This window comes from Nerophis ophidion, linkage group LG10 (assembly GCF_033978795.1).
Source record: "Nerophis ophidion isolate RoL-2023_Sa linkage group LG10, RoL_Noph_v1.0, whole genome shotgun sequence".
NCBI lineage: Eukaryota > Metazoa > Chordata > Actinopteri > Syngnathiformes > Syngnathidae > Nerophis > Nerophis ophidion.
Window position 1 is genome coordinate 10,180,241 of NC_084620.1, and position 24,532 is coordinate 10,204,772.

Consider the following 24,532-nt stretch of genomic DNA (forward strand, 5'->3'; position numbering starts at 1 on the left):
ACCCTCCTGATTGGCCGAGGCGCTGGTGTAAAATGAGTGCATGGAGCTTCCTTCAATCTGACCGGGGGCTGTCATGGCGTTGTCACGTCTGCCGGGCACTTAGGAAGCAGCTTTAAAAACCCAATGTGATGTTCTGAGGGAGGCTTGGGTCAGAACTGGGGAAACATGACTGACGCCCGCGGTGCTCGCAGTCTGGACCAGTTGAACACATTCGAGCGGCTGTCAGGCAGGCCGCAGCCCGGCGACACGCCAGCAGGTCAGTCGGCAACATTAGCTTCTTAGCACACATGCTAATCATGGCTGTGTTTCCTTTCCCCCCAAATCAGCGCCATCACTGATTAATAGCCAATTATGCTCTCTTTTGTCGAGTAAGAAATAAACCAGTAGCTTTTTTTTGAGCAATGGTTTCATGCTACTGTTGTGTGACTATCAGAAACAAATTAGTCGCTGAGTAGAAAGCGCGCTGTCTGACTCGCTGGGTCCAAGGATGCCACATGAAGTCATCACTGCAGTTTTGAGGGTGATTTATTCTCCATTTGAGTAAACAAAATACATTACACGCAGATGGATTTGCAGGACTATATGAACCAGACTATGATGGGAAAAGATAGCATTTTGCGGTCAACAGAAGTAACAGCATACAAGACAGAAAGGAGTCACGCTGTTGTAAGCACAATACCATCCATCCATCCATTTCTACCGCTTATTCCCTTTCGGGGTCGCGGGGGGCGCTGGCGCCTATCTCAGCTACAATCGGGCGGAAGGCAGGGTACACCCTGGACAAGTCGCCACCTCATCGCAGGGCCAACAGACAACATTCACACTCACATTCACACAATGGGCGCAAATTTGTAATAAAACGAAGGCAAAAATTCACGAATAACACTCACGTAAAATGTCGACAACTTACCGGACTTGAAGATAATGAATACACCTTACTTTTGTGTGGGAAAACGTTAGAATATTCCTTGCTTTGGCTCCAATTTGGCAGCAACTCCACAATGCTTACAACAGATAATTGTGGAGTTGCTGCCAAATTGGAGCTAAAGCAAGGAATATTCTGACGTTTTCCCACACAAAAGTAAAGTGTGTACTTTATCTTCAAGTCTGGTAAGTTGTCGACATTTTACATCAGTGTCATTCGTGAATTTTTGCCTTCGTTTTACTACAAATTTGCAAAATGCAGTTGCGCATTTTGCAAATTGGTTTTGTGCTTACAACAACACTCAGGTATTATTCATTCAGCAATCGTTCTGCCCCACACACACATAGCCCATATGCACTCCCAACATATTGTAAATAATGTAAATAATCAATCATCCATCCATCCATTTTCTACCGCTTACTCCCTTTTGGGGTCGCTGGTGCCTATCTCAGCTACAATCGGGCGGAAGGCGGCTTACACCCTGGACAAGTCGCTACCTCATTGCAGGGCCAACACAGATAGACAGACAACATTCACACAATAGGGCCAATTTTTTGTGTTGCCAATCAACCTATACCCAGGTGCATGTCTTTGGAGGTGGGAGGAAGCCGGAGTACCCGGAGGGAACCCACGCATTCACGGGGAGAACATGCAAACTCCACACAGAAAGATCCTGAGCCTGGGATTGGACCCAGGACTGCACGACTTTCGTATTGTGAGGCAGACGCACTAACTCCTCTTCCACCGTGAAGCCCTCAATCAATCAATCAATGTTTATTTATATACTGTATTTCCTTGAATAGCCGCCGGGGCGCTAATGACTTTAAAACCTCTTCTCACTCCTGCGCTTATTCAAAGCATGTGCAATTGCAGACTGGTCACGCGTCCTCTGCGCACGGCAAATCTAGGCCGCGAACAAAATCAAATAAAAAGTTTTGCGCATAACAGTGTGCACGTCTGCCATCGCTCATATGTACGCCACTGAATGCTCAAGGAGTTTTGGCGTTTGCTCACACATGAAAAATTGGAGGGAAAATTGACCTGGTGGTTACATTTTTTAACGTTTTCTGCTGGTGGTTTCCCTCTGTATTTTCAAATGAAAAAAATGTGCCTTGCCTCAAAAAAGGTTGAAAAACACTGCCCTAGACTAACACCATCCCCCCACCACATCCCACCTCCCCGGATTGTAAATAGATAGATAGATAGTACTTTATTGATTCCTTCAGGAGAGTTCCTTCAGGAAAATTAGAATAGAAAAATATCAAATAATCAAATGTATATACTTGTTCTTATGCTTTCTGAGCTCACTATGTTCACTGCTTGCTGTACATATCCTACAAAGTCAGACCTACACTGTTTCAATGTCCATTTCTCAGATGATGTAATTGTTGATGACTGAAGTGCTGATATCAACCAAACCTAACCCCTGTCACATCCCACCCTCCGGATTGTATATAATGTAAATAATTCAATGTATATACTCTGATGATTAACTTGTGTGATGACTGAATTATGCTGATAGTATATATTTGTACCATGAATTGATTAACGTGGATCCCGACTTAATCAAGTTGAAAAACGTATTCAGGTGTTACCATTTAATGGTCATTTGTACGGAATATGTACTGTACTGTGCAATCTATTAATAAAAGTTTCAAAACAAAAACACACACACTATCCCAGGTGACAAGTGAGAAACAAATCCCGCCTCTACATTCCGGCCACTAATTATTACAACATAATAATTAGTTAACAATAGTTGCAGCACAGAAATATTCAATGTAAAATACATCGACTCAAACAAGAATAGATTTTTTATTTTTTTGCAGATAAGAATAGTTCATTTTCAATGTACATGAACGTGCAGGTTCTTCACGTATATGTAAGTGTCACTAGGCGAGAGGTTCCAGAACTTTCAGAGCCTAGACCAGACCTGGGCAAATTAAGGCCCAGGGGCCACATGTGGCCCGTTAGGCTTTTCAATCTGGCCCGTCGGACATTTCCAAATAATGTTTTTAGATCTTTAAAATGGAAAGTGTAGCTGCCATTATGATGTGCGATGATGTTTTCTAATGACCGTAAGTCTTCAACTATACTAAGTATTTCCATGGTTGGACTCTGCGCTTTTGCATGATATACTAGTTACTATGTTAATTTAATGAGTTACTATTGTAATCTAATTAGTTACTATCGTAATCTAATTAGTTACTATGGTAATCTAAGTCACAGCAGCTCAGACAAGGCACCAAGCAGTGTGGAGATTTTCACAACAGTTTTAAAGCTTAGTGATATCCCTGATATATCAGATTGTAGGTGGGTTTTTTGTAATGTTTGTATGTTTCGCTGTGTTTGTTGCATTTTTGTTGTGTTTTGTTTGATTGTAAAATGTTGATTGAGAGAGTCAGTGATGTTCATATGTTGTCGTTATTCAGTGTTTTATTGTTCATAGTTATTAATATAAATCCCACTTTTTTTTTCATGTACATTCTCAGTGCCTCATTCAGTAAAAAAAAAAAAAAAAAGTAAAATTTCATTCCGTTTAAGGTGGTCTGTCGTAATGTTTTTAGCATTCAATCAGACGTTATTGTGAGGTTTTGTATTAGTCTTCCTTAAAATCAGATATACAGGCCCCCAGCATAAAAGCATTATAGCTTAGGTAAGGCTATGCAGAACAAAACTAAAACTGAACTGGCTACAAAGTAAACAAAAACAGACTGCTGGACGACTCACCGTCGAGCAGAGACTGCGTCCACAATGTACATCCGAACTAGGGCCGGGCGATATATCGTTATATACGATATATGGCAGGTTTGTCTCTGTGCGATATAGAAAATGACTATATCGTAATATTTGATTATATGTTCTCACACCGTTGCTTTAAGCTGCGTGCATTACATTACTGGCGTGTCTCACTCCTTATCGTCTGTCCTTCTCACAGAGACGTAAAATAAGCCCGCCTTCTTACATTCGTCATACTGTTGCGCATGTAGCGTCACACGCTCTCGCAGAGAGCTAAAGTTAGCTGAGGCAGGTTGAGTTGCATTTAGATTGGTGCATTACACAACAGGAGTTTATCACTCCAATCGTCTGACATTGTGACAGATACGAAAAAACAAGCCCGCCTTCTTACATACGTCACATACTCTCGCGAGTCTAGCGTCATAGCTCTCGCCTATCAGAGAGGTAGCAGCATGCCTAACATTAGCCAAGGCAGGTGGAGCGAGCGGAGTTTGTGACAATACAAGAGAGATGGTGCGAAACTTATCACAATTGGAGGAAGAACAACAAATGCCCAACATAAAGAGCAGGGGGTCCATCATCTGGCGGTGGTTTGGCTCCAAGTGGGAAGATATTCAGCAGACAATAGCAATATGCTGTTCAATGTATATACTACGATGATTAACCTGTGTGATGACTGTATTATGCTGATAGTATATATTTGTACCATGAATTGATTAACGTGGACCCCGACTGAAAAACTTAATCGGGTGTTACCATTTAGTGGTCAATTGTACGGAATATGTACTGTACTGTGCAATCTACTTATAAAAATATCAATCAATCAATGCAAAGTATGCAGCAGAAGTGTTACTACAAAAAGGTAGCAACAGTATTAATTTGTTCTTTCATTTAAAAAGTCACCCGTGAGAGAATGAAAAGTATTTAATGAATACAGTTTTGGTCAATTGACTTAGTTGTGATTTCCCTATCTGCATGAAAGTTTAAAAGCAGCATATATTAATGCATTATGAAGAAGAATGTTTTAATGTAGACACATAGAATCATCATACTGCTGTGATTATTTGCATCAAGTGTTCATTCAAGGCCAAGGCAAAATATCGTAATATATATATCGCAATATGGCATAAAAATATTGCGATATTAATAAAAGCCAATATCGACCAGCCCCAATCCGAACATGACATGACAATCAACAATGTCCCCACAAAGAAAGATAAAAACAACTGAAATATTCTTGATTGCTGAAACAAAGTAGATGCGGGAAATATCGCTCAAAGGAAGACATGAAACTGCTACAGAAAAATGTGAAGTGAATATTTATATAGCGCTTTTTCTCTAGTGACTCAAAGCGCTTTACATAGTGACACCCAATATCTAAGTTACATTTAAATCAGTGTGGCTGGCACTGGGAGCAGGTGGGTAAAGTGTCTTGCCCAAAGACACAACGGCAGTGACAAGGATGGCGGAAGCGGGGATTGAACCTGCAACCGTCAAGTTGCTGGCACGGCCACTCTACCAACCGAGCTATACTAAAAAAAGAGAAAGTCACCAAAATAGGAGCCCAAGACAAGAACTAAAACACTACACACGGGAAAACGGTAAAAAACTCGAATTAAGTCGCGGCGTGATGTGACAGTACACCTATTTTAAGACAAGAGCTATATTGATGCAGGTTCTTTATGGTTTAAAGTCATATCCAACAATTGCAACAACGACTTTTTACTGTCAACTGAGTTCAGATTTTAATGATTTCTGCTGGTGGTGTGCCTGCGGATTTTTTCAACGAAAAAAAGGTTGTAAAAGACTGCGTCAGACAATGTCAATCCAAACTGTTATGCTATTTTCTTCGTACAGGCTGAAATTTTTATTTTTGGTCTCCAGGTCGTCGTACACCCCCGGCCCGTAGTGGCCATCGCTGCGTTGCCGACAGCACCAGCCTTTACGTGTTTGGAGGCTACAACCCTGACTATGCCGATCCTCTGTTCAGGGAGCTTTGGAGGTACCACTTTGCCACGGGTCACTGGCAGCAGATTCAAACACAGGGCTTCATGCCCACGGAGCTTGCTTCCATGTCAGGTATGCTTCATTTTAGTAAAGATGGAGGATATTTCCTTTAGAAAATGTAATGGGCACAAGCTCGGGGGTCACATATCCCTACCGATTGAGTTAAGCTCAATAGGTGAAAGTCACAGGCTGTCAGTCCATAGTCTGGCACAGCTCTTAAGATATTGGGAAGTGAGGTTTGCACACAGTATTCGCACTACCAAACCAGCTATCCTCCGTTATACTGATGTTGTGATTATAGAATGGTGAAAAGAACAATGCATCTGTAACCGCTTCACAAATCCTGCTCAATTAGATCTAGGGTCCCCTGATTGAGGAAAGTGCGCTAGGCAATGAGCTTAATGCCTAAGATGACAGCTCATTGTCTGACGCAGACTCTTAAGGTGCCAGGGAGTGAGGTCTACACATGAACCACCGCAATTTTTGACACTCTTAAGCTGGCCCTATGGGCGCTACCTTGAGTACTCAAGGATACCATTACTTTAGATCAGGGGTCGGCAACCTTTACCACTCAAAGAGCCATTTTGACACGTTTCACAAAGTAAAGAAAACAATGGGAGCCACATAACTTTTTTGAAATTTATAATGAAATAATACTGCATACAGAGTTTTTTTTTGCTTTGTGCAATGTATAAACCAGGGGTCTTGGACACGCAGCCCACACCTTTAATATGAAAATTTAATGTTAGTGCGGCCCGTGAGTTTTATATGAATGCCGCTTGACAGTGTCACACCTGGCAACCGTCCCAATTTTCCCGGGAGACTCCTGAATTTCCGAGTAATTATTCTCTCGAATGTACGCCGGTGTCCACCCAATGAACAATAATAAAGGGCATACAACGATGTCACTACCGCCCTCTACAGCTTGTGCAAATAGCTTGCCAGCCCAAAGATTTGTTTAACAAGGCTATTGCAGACACACGTAAGAGACTGCAAGGCATCCTTATTCAACAGCAATACAGGTTACACTGAGGGTGGTTGTTTAAACAACTTTAGCACTCTTACTAATATGCGCAACACTGTGAACCCACACCAAACAAGAATGACAAACACATTTCAGGAGAACATCCCCACTATAACACAACAAACACACCATAACAAATACCCAGAATCCAATGTATCCTGACTCTTCGGTGCGTCGGTTGAGGTGGGCAGGGTTGGGGGGGGGCAGGGTTTGGCGCTAGCTGGTGTGTGTAATTTAGCCAGGAAGAGTCAGGGACGCATGGGATTGTGGGTATTTGTACTGTGGTGTTTATGTTGTCTTACAGTGCGGATGTTCTCCCAAAATGTGTTTGTCATTCTTGTTTGGTGTGGGTTCACAGTGTGGCGCATATTAGTAAGAGCGTTAAAGTTGTTTAAATTAAAACTCTCAGTATAACCTGTATGGCTGTTGAACAAGTATGCCTTGCAGGTACGTGCGTCAGTTGACAAGAGCTGCGTATAGCATGCGACCGGCCGACAAGCAGATAGCATTGTGTAAAAGCGGGCGCGATGACATGTTGAGGAGGAAGTTAAAAGCATTGCCATCACGGCATGCACTCAATATTGAAGACCGGAGAATGTTGTCCCCGGAAACTTCCCGAATGAATGGGGGGGTGGGGGGGTTGTTGATTATGCAGCTGAGCCACATCAGAGTGACCAAAGAGCCGCATGCGGCTCCGGAGCCGTGGGTTGCTGACTCCTGCTTTAGAGTAATATTACTAATGTAAGAATTAGTTGTACAAACAATTATCATGTCAATAACAATTAGCTTGTAATTAATACAATTTATTTCTAGCATGTGGCCAAAGATCCTTTATATCAGTGGTCCCCAACCACCGATTGGTACCGGGCCGCAGAATAATTTTTTATTCATTTTTATTTTAAAAAAAATGTAATTAAATCAACATAAAAAACACAATATACACTTACAATTAGTGCACCAACCACAAAAACCTCCATTTTTCATGACAAAAACGTCCCTTTTTCATGAAAAAGAAAAAGAAAAAAAAAGGGAGGGGTTGTGATTTGGCTCCCGCACAATGGGATACAAATATACCGACATATATTCATACTACACATAAAAATACACACCGACTCCACAAAACATGGCACACTGCTAAATCTTAACCTATTTTTACCATAACAATGTAAAAGGTTAATATAGTATATACTCCAATTTCTCCACCCCGGTTGTCTGCATTCTTTTGTAATTGAAGAATTCATTGTGTTTATTTATTGTTGCATCTGAAGCGTTTGTCACTAATCTGTTCTCTTGTTTTTCGGTGCCATATTTGTGTGTGTATATATATATTAGAGTACTATTATTGTCTCTGTCTTGTCCCCACAGTTTCCCCTTGTTTTTTCTTTTTCTTTCAATCCCCTCCTGCACCAAACACTAAATACATCCATTCAATGAAGTCAAATACCTACTAGGCAACAAGAGAAATATCCCACACTTTTCTTTTATAAATCAAATCTTTACAGCAGAAATGGGCATCTACATCAAAAATGTGATGTATTTAGAAGAAGAAAAAAATAATTTTGGAATCTGCTGTAGAAATGTCCCCAAAATAGTGTTGACATGAACCTGGAGGCTAACTAACATTATGATCCGCATTTGGCATCGCCTTTTATCGTAGCGCTGCCCACGCTATAAATTATTTAAACGAAAATCTTCCCTAAAATGGCCACTAAGCTTTGCTTCCTATTGCAGCTGTTTTGCACGGCAACAATCTCCTGGTGTTTGGCGGCACAGGGATCCCATTTGGTGAGAACAGCGGCAACGACGTCCATGTGTGCAACGTGAAGTACAAGCGATGGTCGCTGCTCAACTGTCGAGGGAAGAAGCCCAACAGAATCTATGGCCAGGTACTGGAACTGCTCATCGTGTGTGAATATTCTCATTCATCAGCTCATTGTACAAGATACTTCGCCTCTCAACTGAGCAGACTTCATCCTCTCAGACTTAGGACAGCTCTAGTCTGAGAGGATGGTGCTGGATCCAACGTATTTATCCTCTAAGGTGGGGACATGCCCCCACAAAAATGGGTTTAGTTTATTTCGGTGCCAAACGACTCCTTGATTTCTTTTTTTGTACCAGCTAATGTAACGACTTCCCTCACGCAGGCCATGGTCATCATAAATGGTTTCCTTTACGTATTCGGTGGGACGACAGGGTACGTATACAGCACTGACCTGCACAGGCTGGACCTGACAAGCAGGGAGTGGATCCACCTTAAGCCCAACAACCGCCCTGATGACCTCCCAGAGGAACGGTATGCTGTCAAATCTCTTCCGGACTTAGAATCCGGTTCTAAAACAGGCCAACATCTTTGCACAGGTATAGACATGAGATGGCACACGACGGACAGAGGATTTACATCTTGGGAGGAGGGACTTCCTTGACGTCTTACCCACTGGACAAGGTAGACGTCCAAATTGTTGTGCAGCTACCCTTGATGCTAATATAAATATTTTGCATATGCTAGATTCATGCATACAATCTGGAGACCAATTCCTGGGAGGAGATTGCAACAAAACCTCACGACAAAATAGGTTTGTATCTCACGTATGGACACCTTTTACATCAGACATGTTTTTCACCACCTGTCATTCAAACAGGGTTTCCTGCTCCTAGGAGATGTCATAGTTGTGTGCAAATAAGAAATGGTAAGCCCTTTAAACCTTTTAAAATCCTGATTTATTACATGGTGTTAAATTCCCTCCATTTCTATTCTAGAGGTATTTATATGCGGAGGGTACAATGACGAAGTGATACTGGCTGACCTGTGGAAGCTCAACCTGCACACGTTCCAATGGAGCAGGCTGCCCGCTGTGATGCCTGAGCCCGCCTACTTTCACTGCGCCGCCGTTACGCCGGTATGTAAAACACCTCTGACCTACTAGTGGCCAGATGATCATGCCTTATGTGTATGTCTTTTTAATTCTCCTGAGGTAACTCTTCTGAAGGAATCAATAATGTACGATCTATCTAGGTGTGTCCAAATCTAATACTAATATCGGTCTGGTATTTGCAAAAAAAAAAAAACTGTGCGATTACATGTCAAAGTTTATTTATATAGCCCTTTATCACAAATGCCTCAAAGGGTTGCACAAACCACAACATCTCATGCTTTTTTTTTTTAATTTTACGGCCAGTCAGTTAACATCTAAATGTCCTAGTAAGCACACAAGGTTGGACTTTTTTCATATTTTAGTCAAGTTATTTACCAAAAAAAAAAAAGTTATTTACAAAAGGTTAAAATGCTAGGCTTTAGGCTACTATTGTAAGAGCCAGCAGCTACACAACATCTAAGCACACAAGTTAAGCACATGAAATAATTGAACGATATGGCAGTGTAAAAAATCTTGTTTGTCAAGACAAACAAATAGCAAATATTTACAGCTGCAAATTACATACAAAGTCTCCCAGGCAAAGGCGCAATACAAACTATCCAGTAACTAACATGTCTGTATCATTTAGTTTACTGCGCCATGAGCTTAACTTCATGAATTGTGGCCACTGGTCAGAAAAGACAATTACCACTTCACTTATAAATGGGTTGTACTTTTATAGCGCTTTTCTACCTTCAAGGTACTCAAAGCGCTTTGACACTACTTCCACATTTACCCATTCACACACTGATGGAGGGAGCTGCCATGCAAGGCGCTAACCAGCACCCATCAGGAGCAAGGGTGAAGTGTCTTGCTCAGGACACAACGGACGTGAGGAGGTTGGTACTAGGTGGGAATTGAACCAGGGACCCTCGGGTTGCGCACGGCCACTCTCCCACTGCGCCACGCCGTCCCTCAACTTGCAGACAGCATAAGTCCATTTCAGAGAGTTTATAAAAGGTTTCGGTTTTTATACTTAACCATTGTTCGCTATTTGACTTAACAACAAAAGTTTTAGCAACTGTTATGTAAAAAAAAAAAAAGGGGTAGGATTAAATTAGCTCTGCTTCTTCCTACTCCTTTTCAAACATGTTGAAAAGAGAAACTGGAAATTGTGATGTATCATGTTGTATGCTTGCATGTTCGAAATAAACTCAACTCGACTCATTTCACTAGATCAAATATTTTCCAACACTCGACACATGTATGATTCTTGTTGATATTGTATCAACCTATACTTACTTAAGGCTCTGATATCTGTCTCTTATCGGAAGTGAAAAGGGGAGGACATGAGGGATGTACATCTTACAACAACACACAATTTTAGGGTTGATGATTTCATTCAGAATCCATTCCAACCAATTATTGACCATAAAACAATCCCAAAACAGGTTACAAAAGTTCCTCTTTTTGCTGACGTATGACGATTGTGTGCAGCAAGCAAGTGCAGAGGTGGCGTTTAAAGGAAAAAATAAAGTCTTCAAACTTTAATTGATTAAATATTGTAATAGGACTCAAGATTCGGATGTAATTCTATTTTTCCCCATGCACCCCTACAAACGTCCACTGGGTTTCCTACAGTACTGCAGTGTGGCGCATTTAATCCTTCTGTACACAAAAGGCTGGGCAGGCATAATGGGGATGTGCGTGTACGGACACGAAATATAGACATTTATCAATTAAATATGTTGTGTTAACCCACTAATGATAACATAAGCTAGCCAGTAGTGTTGTAGTTATATTTTTTTGGTTTCAAAAATGGAGAGTAACTTTAGAAGTTGCAAATCCCCCTTTAAGCAGTTTAGTGCTCATGTTTCTAATCTTCCATATACTGTACATCTACATTGTCCGCTCTTACATCCAAATACGGTAAATGATGCAATACTGCATACATACCAGGAGCCTTGTAGTCAAATGAGTATCAATTAAATACATTTAAAATATAACACACAATTGTAGATGTATAAATAATTTGTAATCAAATTGTGAGTTGCCCAAAGATTCCTAGCTCTAAAGGGTACCTTTCTTTCTCTCTGTAGACGGGCTGTATGTACATCCATGGCGGCGTGGTCAACATCCATGAGAACAAGAGGACCGGCTCTCTCTTCAAGATCTGGCTGGCAGTGCCCACCCTGCTGGAGCTCTGCTGGGAAAAACTCCACCGCTCCTTCCCACATCTGGCCAATTTGCCCGCCCTGCAGCTGCTTAACCTGGGCCTCACGCAGGAACTCATCGAGCGCTTGAAGTAATACTTTTGGGAAAAAAAAAAAAAAAAGATCCTTCGTGGATGGACGCCCTTATAGCCAAAAACTATGGGATGCCTTCTTCTTTGCTGGGTTTCCCCCCACCCCACACACACCAATGCCTTTTTTTTTTGCTTCTGGTTCGAATCACTTTGCCAAATCAAAAAAAGATTTACAAAGATAAAAGAAAAATTGGACACGAACTATTTTAGAGACTGGAGCATGTGTATTTATTGCAGAAATGACTTATCCAGTTTGTCCACTTGCTTATATGTCAGGATTTAGCTTTTTAAAATGGACTATTGCAGCTTTTTTTTTTTTTTTTTTTTTTTACTTTAACTGACGTACTCACATCAAAACAGCAGAATGTTGCTCCCTCATTGGTGATTATTTTTAAGTGTAAAAAAGGCAAACACTTTACTGTGAATTTGGTGCTCTTTACAACTCCTTTTTTAATGTTAAGTTGAGGAAGTTGCACCTGTAGCACACAGAAACTGCAGTGCCTTAAAATAAGTGATTAATGTCAATGGCAAAGTAACAATAGGACACTTCTACTCGCTTATAAAGAGGTTTTAAAATACTGTACTTCAAATAAACTGCTTCAAATGACGATGACAAGCTAATGGTGTTGGTGTTCCACCTGGTCGCATGTTTTGTTTTTTTTATTTCTGCAAAAAATTTAAGATTTTCTTCATTAAGTGCTGATAAATTATGTACTGTATGTGTGACTATTGTGTTGACTCAAATAAAATGTGGGTGTACACCTTTATTATACATTGATGCATTTATTGAGCACAGTTGACAGTGATTCTAAACCAGCAATAAATAGCAAAAACCTTCTTTTAAATGCGACATAATATAAATCATATTTTCAGCAAAATTATTAGTTAATTTTTTTGTATTATAAGCAGATTTAACAGGAGCGTGGGGAAGGAGCAAAAAAATAAAGCGCCAGAAGGATGAGGTAGACCACCACCAGAGCAGTGCCTATTAAAAAATACAACAATAAGCATTTGCACCAATATTGCTGCGCAAAGATAGGTCAAAAATATGCACACATACCCTGAAAGTAGTCACACTTTCCGTCCATGAATATGTAGTTGACCAGGATGACGCTGAAGATGCTTGCCCACAGATGGATGTCGCTGAAGAGCAGCACGAAGCCCACATCCTGGTCAAGGAAAATAATGTCAGTAACCACCACAACAAAGCGCCCTCCCATTGATCTGATGGTTCACCCGAAGACCACTTACGTAGAATGCATTGAAGAGGATGAGCAGAGGGATTTGAATCATGCACACCTGCACCGCAATACAACTTCCTACTTCCAGACTGGGGGAGGAAACAGACAATGCACACCTGTGGAAACCTAACCTCATCTGGAAATTACTTTCAACTGACAATAAAAGTGAAAGGAAATGTTTTGTTTAGCTTTGAAGTCCGTTGAAACAATTGAGCATGAACTGCTTGTACAACAGGACACATGCGTTCACCATGTAAAGGGAAACCAGGCCAGTGAGGGTCTGAGCTATGTGTGACGCATATAATTATCTTGTGAACAAAATGTGCTGTTAGTGCGAAGGTGTCCTCTCTTTGATACACCAAAACACTACTGTATAAATAAACTTGTACTCGTTTTACAATTACTTGTGTTCTTAACTTAATGTAAAAATTTAAGTTATGGTGTGAATTAACTCTCGGTAAAAGACATGGAGATGTGGTAAGATTAAATATAACCTTTGCTTCTTCCTACTCCTTTTCAGATTTGTTGAAATATCCAAATGTGACCACATGATATTTCTTAATGTAACTTGGTAAACATGTCTGAAACAAATCGAAACATAACTATATCTGTCAACATTTGGGTTTTAAAATAAGTCAGATTTCCCAGAAATAAGGGGGAAAGGAAAAGGGTTAAAGGTCTACAAAAAAATGAAAAATAAAGTTAGAAAATAGGAGAAATAAGAGAAATTAAAAGAAAAGAAGGGTAAAAATTGGAAAACGGGAGAAAATGGTGTAAAAGGGAAAATAGGGGATAAGGAGAAATAAAGAGGAAAAGGAAAACGGTTAAGAGAGTTAAAAAAGGGGAAATAAAGAAAGAAAGATTGGAAATTAAAAGGAAATAAGAGAAAATGAGGTGTAAACAGGGAAAATTAAAAGAGGTCGATGGGGGTATAAAAGAAATATACGGTACAAGAGTACAAAAATAAAAGGGAAAAGAAAAAGAGGATATAAGGAGAAGAAGGCTGTGAGGGAAAAAGAGAAAAGGAGTAAAAATGGAAATAAGCAAGAAAAAGGGAAGGTGTGAGGGGTAAAGCAGTAAAAAAATAGGAAAAAATATTAAAAAGGAGGGGGAAGGGAAAGAAAAATTGTGAAAAAGGGGGAAAAAAAAAAAAGGAAACATTGGGGAAAAAGGGTAAAACAGGGAAATATGAAATCTTTCCACCAGAAATGGGATCTGCTGGAAAGATGTGACTGCCTTCTATGGTGCAAACTGTGTTAATATTCTTTAAATGTGTTTATTAACTAGCGTGTTGTCATTTTCTCTTTACCGTGCACAGGATGTGTTACTGATGTTGCCGAGCGGACTGAAAGCTGTGCTGCTTCAACAGGACTAGACTATCTTTTTCTTTTCATGGAAAAAATAGATAACTTATCAAAACAAGATGGCAGAGGGGGAAATAAGAGCAAATGATGCAAGTTCCCAGGAGGGTTGACAGGTATTCAAATATTAGCTACATTTTTTGTTCATTGGTTACCTCAAGCTGATGTTATTCTGCAGCGCAAATTGGATCCCGTTGACGATCTCAGGGAGCTCAGGCACCATTGCCAAAACCGTCACCCCGATAAAATACTGACGGAGAAGCACAGACATTAAAATCTAAAAGTTTTGTGTTTCTAAAAATAAAATAAAAACAACCAGTGAGACGGAGGAGTTGGTCAGCATGGGCTCAATGTTCTCTGTGCTGAGGTCAGCGCAACACGCCATCAGCACGGTGGCGACGATGAGCACGGCCAGCGCCCTCCATCTTGACCAGTGGACCACGTGATGACCTGCAGGACGTAGAATATCCAGCTCACTAATCAGATCCTAGCATGCTTAAAGGCCTACTGAAACCCACTACTACCCACCAGGCAGTCTGATAGTTTATATATCAATGATGAAATATTAACATTGCAACACATGCCAATACGGCCTTTTTAGTTTACTAAATTGTAATTTTAAATTTCCCGGGAGTTTCTTGTTGAAAACGTCGTGGAATGATGAAGTGTACGCGTGACGTCACGGACTGTTAGGAAATATGAGCGCTGCACACACACACACACACAGCTAAAAGTCGTCTGCTTTAACCGCATAATTACACAGTATTTTGGACATCTCTATTGCTGAATCTTTTGCAATGTGTTCAATTAATAATGGAGAAGTCAAAGTAGAAAGATGGAGTTGGGAAGCTTTAGCCTTTAGCCACACAAACACACGGTGATTCCTTGTTTAAAATTCCCGGAGGTGAAGCTTTCCTATGGATCAGAGCGGTCAAGCGAACATGGATCCCGACCAAATGTCAACCAGCAGTTTTCGGTGAGAAAATTGTGGTAAAAAGTCGCCACTTACCGGAGATCAGCTGAGCTTGTGCCGTCCATACAGCTGCCGTCGACTTCCATCAGACACTGGCCTCAAGACACCCGTGGACACACCCTTCCGACTATCAGGTACTAATAAACTCACTAAAACACTAGCAACACAATAGAAAGATAAGGGATTTCCCAGAATTATGCTAATAAATGTGTCTAAAAACATCTGAATCTGTCCCAATGCAATCGCGTTTTTTTATTTATTTTTTACTTGAGTTTTTTTTGTTTTTTTTTCTAGTCCGTCGCTATCAATATCCTCAAACACAAATCTTTCATCCCCGCTCAAATTAATGGGGAAATTGTCGTTTTCTTGGTCTGAATAGCTCTCTTTGTTGGAGGCTCCCATTAAAAACAATGTGAGGATGTGAGGAGCCATCAACGGGTGACGTCATCGTCTGCGACTTCCGGTATAGGCAAGGCTTTTTTATTAGCAACCAAAAGTTGCAAACTTTATTGTCGATGTTCTCTACTAAATCTTTTCAGCAAAAATATGGCAATATCGCAAAATGATCAAGTATGACACATAGAATGGACCTGCTATCCCCGTTTGAATAAGAAAATCTAATTTCAGTCGGCCTTTAAAAGGCGGGAAACACACCTGTGGCAACGTGGCTGGCGGTGGCGACAACGCTGGCGTTGATGCAGGAGTTAGCGGCGAGGAGCGTGGGGGCTGTGGCGTGCTCACCGGCGCCCTCTATGTGCTGGCTGCTGGGGAGGCCCCCTTGGAGGTCGTAGATGTGCGAGTGCGTCTTCAGTGTGAACACCAGGCCGATCAGGTAGGCGGTGGGCAGCAGCACGGAGATGGTGTACACCAAAGGCCTGCACACATCTCACGCTCATGTCCGACAACTCTCTTGGAAAACTAGCAGCACAGCACGGGACTTACTCAATGTGCGACATGATCAACTGCGGGTCGCTTTTACTCTGCAATCAACACAAAAAGTGAGTCAATCCAAGGCGACGTCAATGTTGCGAGCAATGGAGCGCTCACCATGTCGTAGTGGCAGTCCTTGCATATGAAGGACATGCTGGCATTGCCGGGAACGTTGGAGCAACTCTCACACACCATGTTGCCAAAGGTCTTGGAGAAGAGTGTTGGCGCGAACACACCTGCAATTTCCAAAAACACATAGATGGACACAACTAAGAATGGAGACTGGTTTCCACAGACGCAATCCAAAACCATACAAGTGAAATGAGTCAAACAGAGAACGATGGTAGGTATGAAATACTTAACAAATTTATAATTAACTGTCTGTAACAGACTTATGCTGTCTTTAAGTTGAAGTGGAATGGTAATATTTTCTGGAACACCTAGTGGCCACAGTAATTTATGAAGTTAAGGTCAAGTCGAATGATGTGGACACATTTTTTTACTGTATACTTTCTAATACACTTATTCCTTGGAGACTTTGAATTTGTGAGTAATGTGCAACTATAATTAGCTGATACTTGTTTATACTGACAAATGTGCTGTTTCAGACTGCAATATTGTTTAATTACAGTTGTCTAGCTTGTGTGCTATTGTGTGCTTAGCTGTTGTGTAGCTGCTAGTAGCCTATACAGTGGGGCAAAAAAGTATTTAGTCAGCCACCGATTGGAAAAGTTCTCCCACTTAAAATGATGACAGAGGTCTGTAATTTTCATCATAGGTACACTTCAACTGTGAGAGACAGAATGTGAAAAAAAAATCCAGGAATTCACATTGTAGGAATTTTAAATAATTTATTTGTAAATTATGGTGGAAAATAAGTATTTGGTCAACCATTCAAAGCTCTCACTGATGGAAGGAGGTTTTTAGCTCAAAATCTCACAATACATGGCCCCTTTCATTCTGTCCTTAACACGGATCAATCGTCCTGTCCCCTTAGTAGAAAAACAGCCCCAAAGCATGATGTTTCCACCCCCATGCTTCACAGTAGTTATGGTGTTCTTGGGATGCAACTCAGTATTCTTCTTCCTCTGAACACGACAAGTTGAGTTTATCCTAAAAAGTTCTATTTTGGTTTCATCTGACCACATGACATTCTCCCAATCCTCTGCTGCATCATCCATGTATCCATTTTTGTATAAACTCAACTCGTCGTGTTTGGAGGAAGAAGAATACTGAGTTGCATCCCAAGAACACCATGCCTACTGTGAAGCATGGGGGTGGAAACCTCATGCTTTGGGGCTGTTTTTCTGCTAAGGGGACAGGATGATTGATCCGTGTTAAGGAAAGAATGAATGGGGCCATGTATCGTGAGATTTTGAGCCAAAACCTCCTTCCATCAGTGAGAGCTTTGAATGGTTGATCAAATACTTATTTTCCACCATATTTTACAAATGCATTCTTTAAAATTCCTACAGTGTGAATTCCTGGATTTTTTTTTCACATTCTGTCTCTCACAGTTGAAGTGTACCTATGATGAAAATTACAGACCTCTGTCATCATTTTAAGTGGGAGAACTTGCACAATCGGTGGCTGACTAAATACTTTTTTGCCCCACTGTATAATCCCATACTAGTTTTTTTGCTGGTATCTGGTATCCAATATCAGTACCAGATCAGAACACTGCTAGTTCTATGCTCTCACCTCTATAGTACAGGGAACCTGGGTTTTTGTAAGAAATCTGTTCCAAAAGGTTAGACCGAGGTAACACTGTACTTTTACCTCCTATGGATATGAAGAGCAAAGCTGAGCTGACGCCGGCTGATCGGCTGTTAAATCGCTGCTCCTGGTGTTTGATACCACCAATGATCATACAGATGCCCTGTGTTGAGTGGACAAAAAGGTCACATGATGCACCAGTGCTCATGAATATTCATGCACTCACAGGAATGAAGAGGATGCACCCCAGCAGGGTGCCAGTCAGGGCGGCCTTGACAATCTCCTCGTAGCACTTGGAGGCGGCGCGCTGACCCTGTAGCAGCGCTGTGATGTAGAAGGTCATCTCCGTGATGGAGCCAAAGGTGGCGTTGACCACCGCGCCCACCGCAAAGTTACTTTGGGCGGAGATGCTGCAAAAACAACATACGTCATACACTTCACGTGTCTTGTTATTTGACAGCCATTACAAAGTAATCTAAGTATATTTGATTTTAATTGAGTCAAAAATTCGCTAATTAATCATACTTTTGAACTTGAGTATATTTAGTGCTCTTTGCGTAAAAATATAAAACATTTAGACAAACTTAATCCGTTATTAAATTGATTTTTTTACTCATTTTAATTTTAAAAAATGCATTGTTTTATTTATTCATTGTATTTATTTGTGGATACAAATTGCTAAATAATAAATTCACTGTCCAAAAAAAGTAAAAATAAGACACTCAATGTATATATTAAAAAAATATTAATGTTACTAATTATAATTTAATAAGTTACATTTATTTATTTAATGTATTTACTATGCACAAAAATGGCCCTTAAAAACATTAATCCCACATATTTTTCAGAGACAAAATCTATTATTTTTTTATCTGATATGTTTTCATTATAAAGCACACATGGCAGTGGTTAATAAAACAAAAAATATATATTAAAAAAACTATTAATGGAAAAAAAAAATACATACATATATATACACATACATAAATACATACATATACACATACATACATACATACATACATATATATATATATACACATACAATCAGTGGGGCAAAAAAGTATTTAGTCAGCCACAGATTGGAAAAGTTCTCCCACTTAAAATGATGACAGAGGTCTGTAATTTTCATCATAGGTACACTTCAACTGTGAAAGACAGAATGTGAAAAAAAATCCAAGAATTCACATTGTAGGAATTTAAAATAATTTGTAAATTATGGTGGAAAATAAGTATTTGGTCAACCATTCAAAGCTCTCACTGATGGAAGGAGGTCCTGGCTCAAAATCTCACGATACATGGCCCCATTCATTCTTTCCTTAACACGGATCAATCGTCCTGTCCCCTTAGCAGAAAAACAGCCCCAAAGCATGATGTTTCCACCCCCATGCTTCACAGTAGGTGTGGTGTTCTTGGGATGCAACTCAGTATTCTTCTTCCTCCAAACACGTCGAGTTGAGTTTATACCAAAAAGTTATATTTTGGTTTCATCTGACCACATGACATTCTCCCAATCCTCTGCTGTATCATCCATGTATCCATTTTGGTATAAACTCAACTCGTCGTGTTTGGAGGAAGAAGAATACTGAGTTGAATCCCAAGATCACCATACCTACTGTGAAGCATGGGGGTGGAAACATCATGCTTTGGGGCTGTTTTTCTGCTAAGGGGACAGGACGATTGATCCGTGTTAAGGAAAGAATGAATGGGGCCATGTATCGTGAGATTTTGAGCCAAAACCTCCTTCCATCAGTGAGAGCTTTAAATGGTTGACCCAATACCTATTTTCCACCATCATTTACAAATAAATTCTTAAAAATTCCTACAATGTCAATTACTGCATTTTTTTTCACATTCTGTCTCTCACAGTTGAAGTGTACCTATGATGAAAATTACAGACCTCTGTCATCATTTTAAGTGGGAAAACTTTTCCAATCGGTGGTTGACTAAATACTTTTTTGCCCCACTGTACATACAAAAATAGGTTAAATATTGTGGAAACTAATTTCTGGGGAGATGGACTTCTTCTGTCCTTCACAAACTAGTTTTCAAAGCACATTACAGCCCCCTCATGTAGTGTCATAACCGTCAAAATTGATTATCAATAAGCAATGTCTGGCCTGTATGTACGCAGATTGTGTTATTACCTGGCGATGCCCATGCCGATGTAGTAGGACAGAGGAATGATGGACGTGATGGCGCTGGCAAACTTTGTCTGCGAGCTGAAGTACTTGTGGTTCTTGTCAGCGTACCCAATAGCCAAAGTCATGATGACCAGGGGGAGAAGATCTGTGAGGAAGTGAGGATGTAAGGAAATGAAAAAAAGATTAAATATGCTGCATTTTGCCAAGTAAATCGATTGCGTTTATCTTGTCTTCTCAAATAAGGTAAAATAATTTTGCATGACGACTGCATTTGGGTTTGTAGAAAGGATACTGAGGGCGAAGATGTTGATGCCGTGCACGGTGTATTTGTAGTAGTACAAGTTGACGGCGCGGTAGCAGCACAGGATCACTCTGGTCTCGCATCGAAATGTCTGCAAAGAAAAAAAAACTTCTGGTTCTATGACGAAACCACTTCAAGTCGTAAGTAAGACACAACTTCTAGTTCCACGACAGGTTCCGGAAAGTTTCCAGGTACCTTTTCTGGGGTGTGGATGTGGATGTCCTCAGGCGCCATGAGTAGGACAATGGCAAACGTTCGGGCGTTCATCTTGAAGACAGGGATGGTGAAGACCAGCAGCCAGGAGAGGACACAGGCTACAGCGTGGACCACAACCAGGATGGGGTAACCAAGGAGGAGCCAAATGTACGTACTGACACGACACTACAGGAAAAAAAAACAAAAAACATGTCACGTGTGCTTGTAGACCACCAGAAAAGTATACCACTAGTAATCACATACCGTATTTCCTTGAATTGCCGCAGGGCATATAGTATGCGCCTGCTTTGAATTACTGCAGGGTCAAACTCACTTCCCAAAATAATTAGCGCATCCTTCGTATTACCGCCTGGTCAAACTCGTGACGTCACGAGTGACATTTGCCTTGTCATCATTTTCAAAATGGAGGAGACTGATTTCAATACCGGTAATTTGAAATCGCATAAAGAGAAGAAGATTAAGAGCTATTCAGTAGGATTTAAGGTCCAAGCTTACATCACACTCAAATTTTTACTGCATACCTTAGGTAAGTGCCGCAGTGAGAAGAGGTTTTAAAATAATTAGCGCCCTGGCGGCAATTCAAGGAAATACGGTGTGTGCGCTTGTAGACCAACACAATGTATACCACTAATAATCAAATATGTACTTGTAGACCACCACAATGTACAGTAATATAAGGCTTTTGGATCATGAAATAATTAATTTTTTTACCACATTAAAAATATTTATTTGATTTACAATTTTTAACACGGATTCAACCCTGCCAAAAAAAAGTAAAAAATTAGGGCTGTCAAGTGATAAAAATATTTAACTGCATAATTTCCAAGCTTGTTGACTGGCAACACTAAATCGGCCGTAGTGTGTGAATGTTGTCTGTCTATCTGTGTTGGCCATGTGATGAGGTGGCGGCTTGTCCAGGGTGTACACCGCCTTCCGCCCAAATGCGGCTGACATAGGGTCCAGCACCCCTCGCGACCCCAAAAGGGACAAGCAGTAGAAAATGGATGGATAGATGGGGTTATACTATCAACACGAAACTGGACAATTTGTTTGATTTATGCAAATGTTTGTTAAATATTAGAAATGGGGGAAAAATTAATGCCTATAGCAAAACCCTATAGCACCTTTGTCAAAGTCCACATGTGGCATGCCACTTCATTTTATGTGTCCCGCGAAAGCTATGAAAAAACATACTTTATAATAATATGCGACTGAGCTGCAAAGCTTTATTAATTTAAAATCAAATTTGGTATTGTTTTTCCTTTTACAGTAATGTATAAAAACAACAACCATGGATTTCACGGTAAAAAAAAAAAAAAGGCAACTCAGCTGCCAGAAATTTACTGCAAAAAAAATAAAAAAAATAAAAGGGTGTACCCCTTTCACCATTCTATTCATAGTAATATGCTGTAAAAAATGGGTGGGAAAATGAGTGTGGCACGCCTGCACGATAGCAAAAAGCGTACAGGATCACCACAATGTGTGTCATTGGGCATCATCTTGAATGTAAATATCATTTCTGGGATATTCCGCCAACACGTTTACACCAAAAAACCACCCCAAAAAAAATATCAAATCATTCGATTTTTTTTAATTTACTTTTTACAATTCCTTATTTTAAGCAAAATGTTTAAACACAAATGCAAACCTGCAAACTATTACAGTAGGGAAGCTATTTCTATGGCACAATTCCTGCATAGACATCGCATAAGAGTAAGGTGGGGGGGTTCATCATTTTGCAATGTGATGGAACCCGCCACTTGACGTAGCAACTGACGCTGTGATCAAAGTTGGAATTGAGTCAAAACACATTTGAAGATATTCAACACTCTGCCGTCTGGCGGCTAAAGTGGACAGTGCGCCACCCCAACTTGTCATGTTTCATGTGTCAGGTAAAACACAACAAATTGGGCCATATCATTTTTTTCTTAAGCTCATTGAAAAAAATATCTGACATCAAATAATTCATCCATCCATCCATCCATCCATCCATCATCTTCCGCGTATCCGAGGTCGGGTCGCGGGGGAAACAGCCTAAGCAGGGAAACCCAGACTTCCCTCTCCCCAGCCACTTCGTCTAGCTCTTCCCGGGGGATCCCGAGGCGTTCCCAGGCCAGCCGGGAGACATAGTCTTCCCAACGTGTCCTGGGTCTTCCCCGTGGCCTCCTACCGGTTGGACGTGCCCTAAACAAATCCCTAGGGAGGCGTTCGGGTGGCATCCTGACCAGATGCCCGAACCACCTCATCTGGCTCCTCTCGATGTGAAGGAGCAGCGGCTTTACTTTGAGTTCCTCCCGGATGGCAGAGCTTCTCACCCTATCTCTAAGGGAGAGCCCCGCCACACGGCGGAGGAAACTCATTTCGGCCGCTTGTACCCGTGATCTTATCCTTTCGGTCATGACCCAAAGCTCATGACCATAGGTGAGGATGGGAACGTAGATCGACCGGTAAATTGAGAGCTTTGCCTTCCGGCTCAGCTCCTTCTTCACCACAACGGATCGGTACAACGTCCGCATTACTGAAGACGCCGCACCGATCCGCCTGTCGATCTCACGATCCACTCTTCCCTCACTCGTGAACAAGACTCCTAGGTACTTGAACTCCTCCACTTGGGGCAGGGTCTCCTCCCCAACCCGGAGATGGCACTCCACCCTTTTCCGGGCGAGAACCATGGACTCGGACTTGGAGGTGCTGATTCTCATTCCGGTCGCTTCACACTCGGCTGCGAACCGATCCAGCGAGAGCTGAAGATCCCGGTCAGATGAAGCCATCAGGACCACATCATCTGCAAAAAGCAGAGACCTAATCCTGCGGTTACCAAACCGGAACCCCTCAACGCCTTGACAGCGCCTAGAAATTCAATAGAAAAAAATGTCTTTTCGACTGTGTTATGCCAGAATAAAACACCATAAAACATCATAGTATAAGGATAGATTGCACTAAAATAAATACAGGAAATAACTTGAAGCCAAATGCAAGTGCTCTTAGGAACAACAACAAAAAAAACAATGAAACTACCACAACATGTACCACTGGGCATCACCTAGCATACAAAAATGTTTTCCGCACACACACTATTGAGGTGAAAGTGCTCTCACCCAATACTTAGATCTACTCCTCACTGATAGTTCTGGCACTGGAATCTCAATTGGTAAAGGGGAGGACATCAGAAGAGGCCTCGAATCCTTTTCATCGATGACGTCCCTGCTGTCTTCAGAGTCCCTCTCTTCAGGAATGACCTCGCATCTCGGCGGCTTAATAGTGGATTGTCTTGACAAGTCCCCAGCCTAAGAAAAAACAAGTGTTCTAAAACTATTAATTGTATAAATGTGAGCGTCTTACCTTCTCCACTGACTTCCCAAAGGGCCAAATGAAGTACCAGGCAAGTTTGAAACACAGTTTTCCTTTAAAAAGAAAATGTAGTAACAGGATTGATGTGCCTCAAGTACCCCAAATGGCAGAGAATGGCCAATACTAACCGTAGGGGGCGCCGATGATGGTGAGAAACATGACAGGACAGATGAGTGCGTAAGTCAAAGACATCCACCAGCCGAATAAAAGGACGTAAACAATGTTGCCAAAAGACAGCATGGAACCTGCTTTTACACATAAACAGTTAATACACATCATTGTTTACTCAGCTATTTAGAATTCTTTATGTCCATTATTTAAACAAGTTATCAAATATTGAAACAAGTTCTCAATTATTATGGTTACTTTAGTTTTGTCAATTCTACTCCTTTTTGGAGTTGCGCAAATGCAACAAACAAAAAAAATGAAACATGACAATAAAACAAT

General features: G+C 41.0%; 2 protein-coding genes across 4 annotated transcripts in view; one reads left to right on the top strand and one right to left on the bottom strand.

Annotated features, from left to right (window-relative positions):
- Positions 1 to 12,624, top strand: klhdc10 (kelch domain containing 10). Its single transcript, XM_061912259.1, has 9 exons — positions 1 to 256; positions 5,549 to 5,743; positions 8,427 to 8,581; positions 8,840 to 8,988; positions 9,054 to 9,138; positions 9,202 to 9,268; positions 9,335 to 9,382; positions 9,453 to 9,592; positions 11,647 to 12,624. Exons 1-9 carry the CDS (start codon positions 166 to 168, stop codon positions 11,854 to 11,856), a joined length of 1,140 nt encoding a protein of 379 aa, XP_061768243.1. The 5' UTR covers positions 1 to 165; the 3' UTR covers positions 11,857 to 12,624.
- The window catches only part of cax1 (cation/H+ exchanger protein 1), an 18,060-nt gene continuing 5,687 nt past the window's right edge, over positions 12,160 to 24,532 (bottom strand). For 2 of the 3 annotated variants that reach the window (XM_061912256.1, XM_061912258.1), the window contains exons 5-20: positions 24,214 to 24,330; positions 24,077 to 24,138; positions 23,833 to 24,021; positions 20,714 to 20,899; positions 20,510 to 20,609; positions 20,221 to 20,362; positions 18,300 to 18,483; positions 18,137 to 18,236; positions 16,475 to 16,593; positions 16,370 to 16,407; positions 16,082 to 16,302; positions 14,771 to 14,904; positions 14,610 to 14,704; positions 13,104 to 13,182; positions 12,913 to 13,021; positions 12,160 to 12,837 (exon numbers count right to left, since the gene is read on the bottom strand). In XM_061912256.1, coding sequence (XP_061768240.1) covers positions 12,764 to 12,837; positions 12,913 to 13,021; positions 13,104 to 13,182; positions 14,610 to 14,704; positions 14,771 to 14,904; positions 16,082 to 16,302; positions 16,370 to 16,407; positions 16,475 to 16,593; positions 18,137 to 18,236; positions 18,300 to 18,483; positions 20,221 to 20,362; positions 20,510 to 20,609; positions 20,714 to 20,899; positions 23,833 to 24,021; positions 24,077 to 24,138; positions 24,214 to 24,330 — 1,949 coding nt within the window. In that variant the 3' untranslated portion in view covers positions 12,160 to 12,763. The remainder of the gene's footprint in view (positions 12,838 to 12,912; positions 13,022 to 13,103; positions 13,183 to 14,609; positions 14,705 to 14,770; positions 14,905 to 16,081; positions 16,303 to 16,369; positions 16,408 to 16,474; positions 16,594 to 18,136; positions 18,237 to 18,299; positions 18,484 to 20,220; positions 20,363 to 20,509; positions 20,610 to 20,713; positions 20,900 to 23,832; positions 24,022 to 24,076; positions 24,139 to 24,213; positions 24,331 to 24,532) is intronic. The other variant, XM_061912257.1, reaches the window with a different exon arrangement.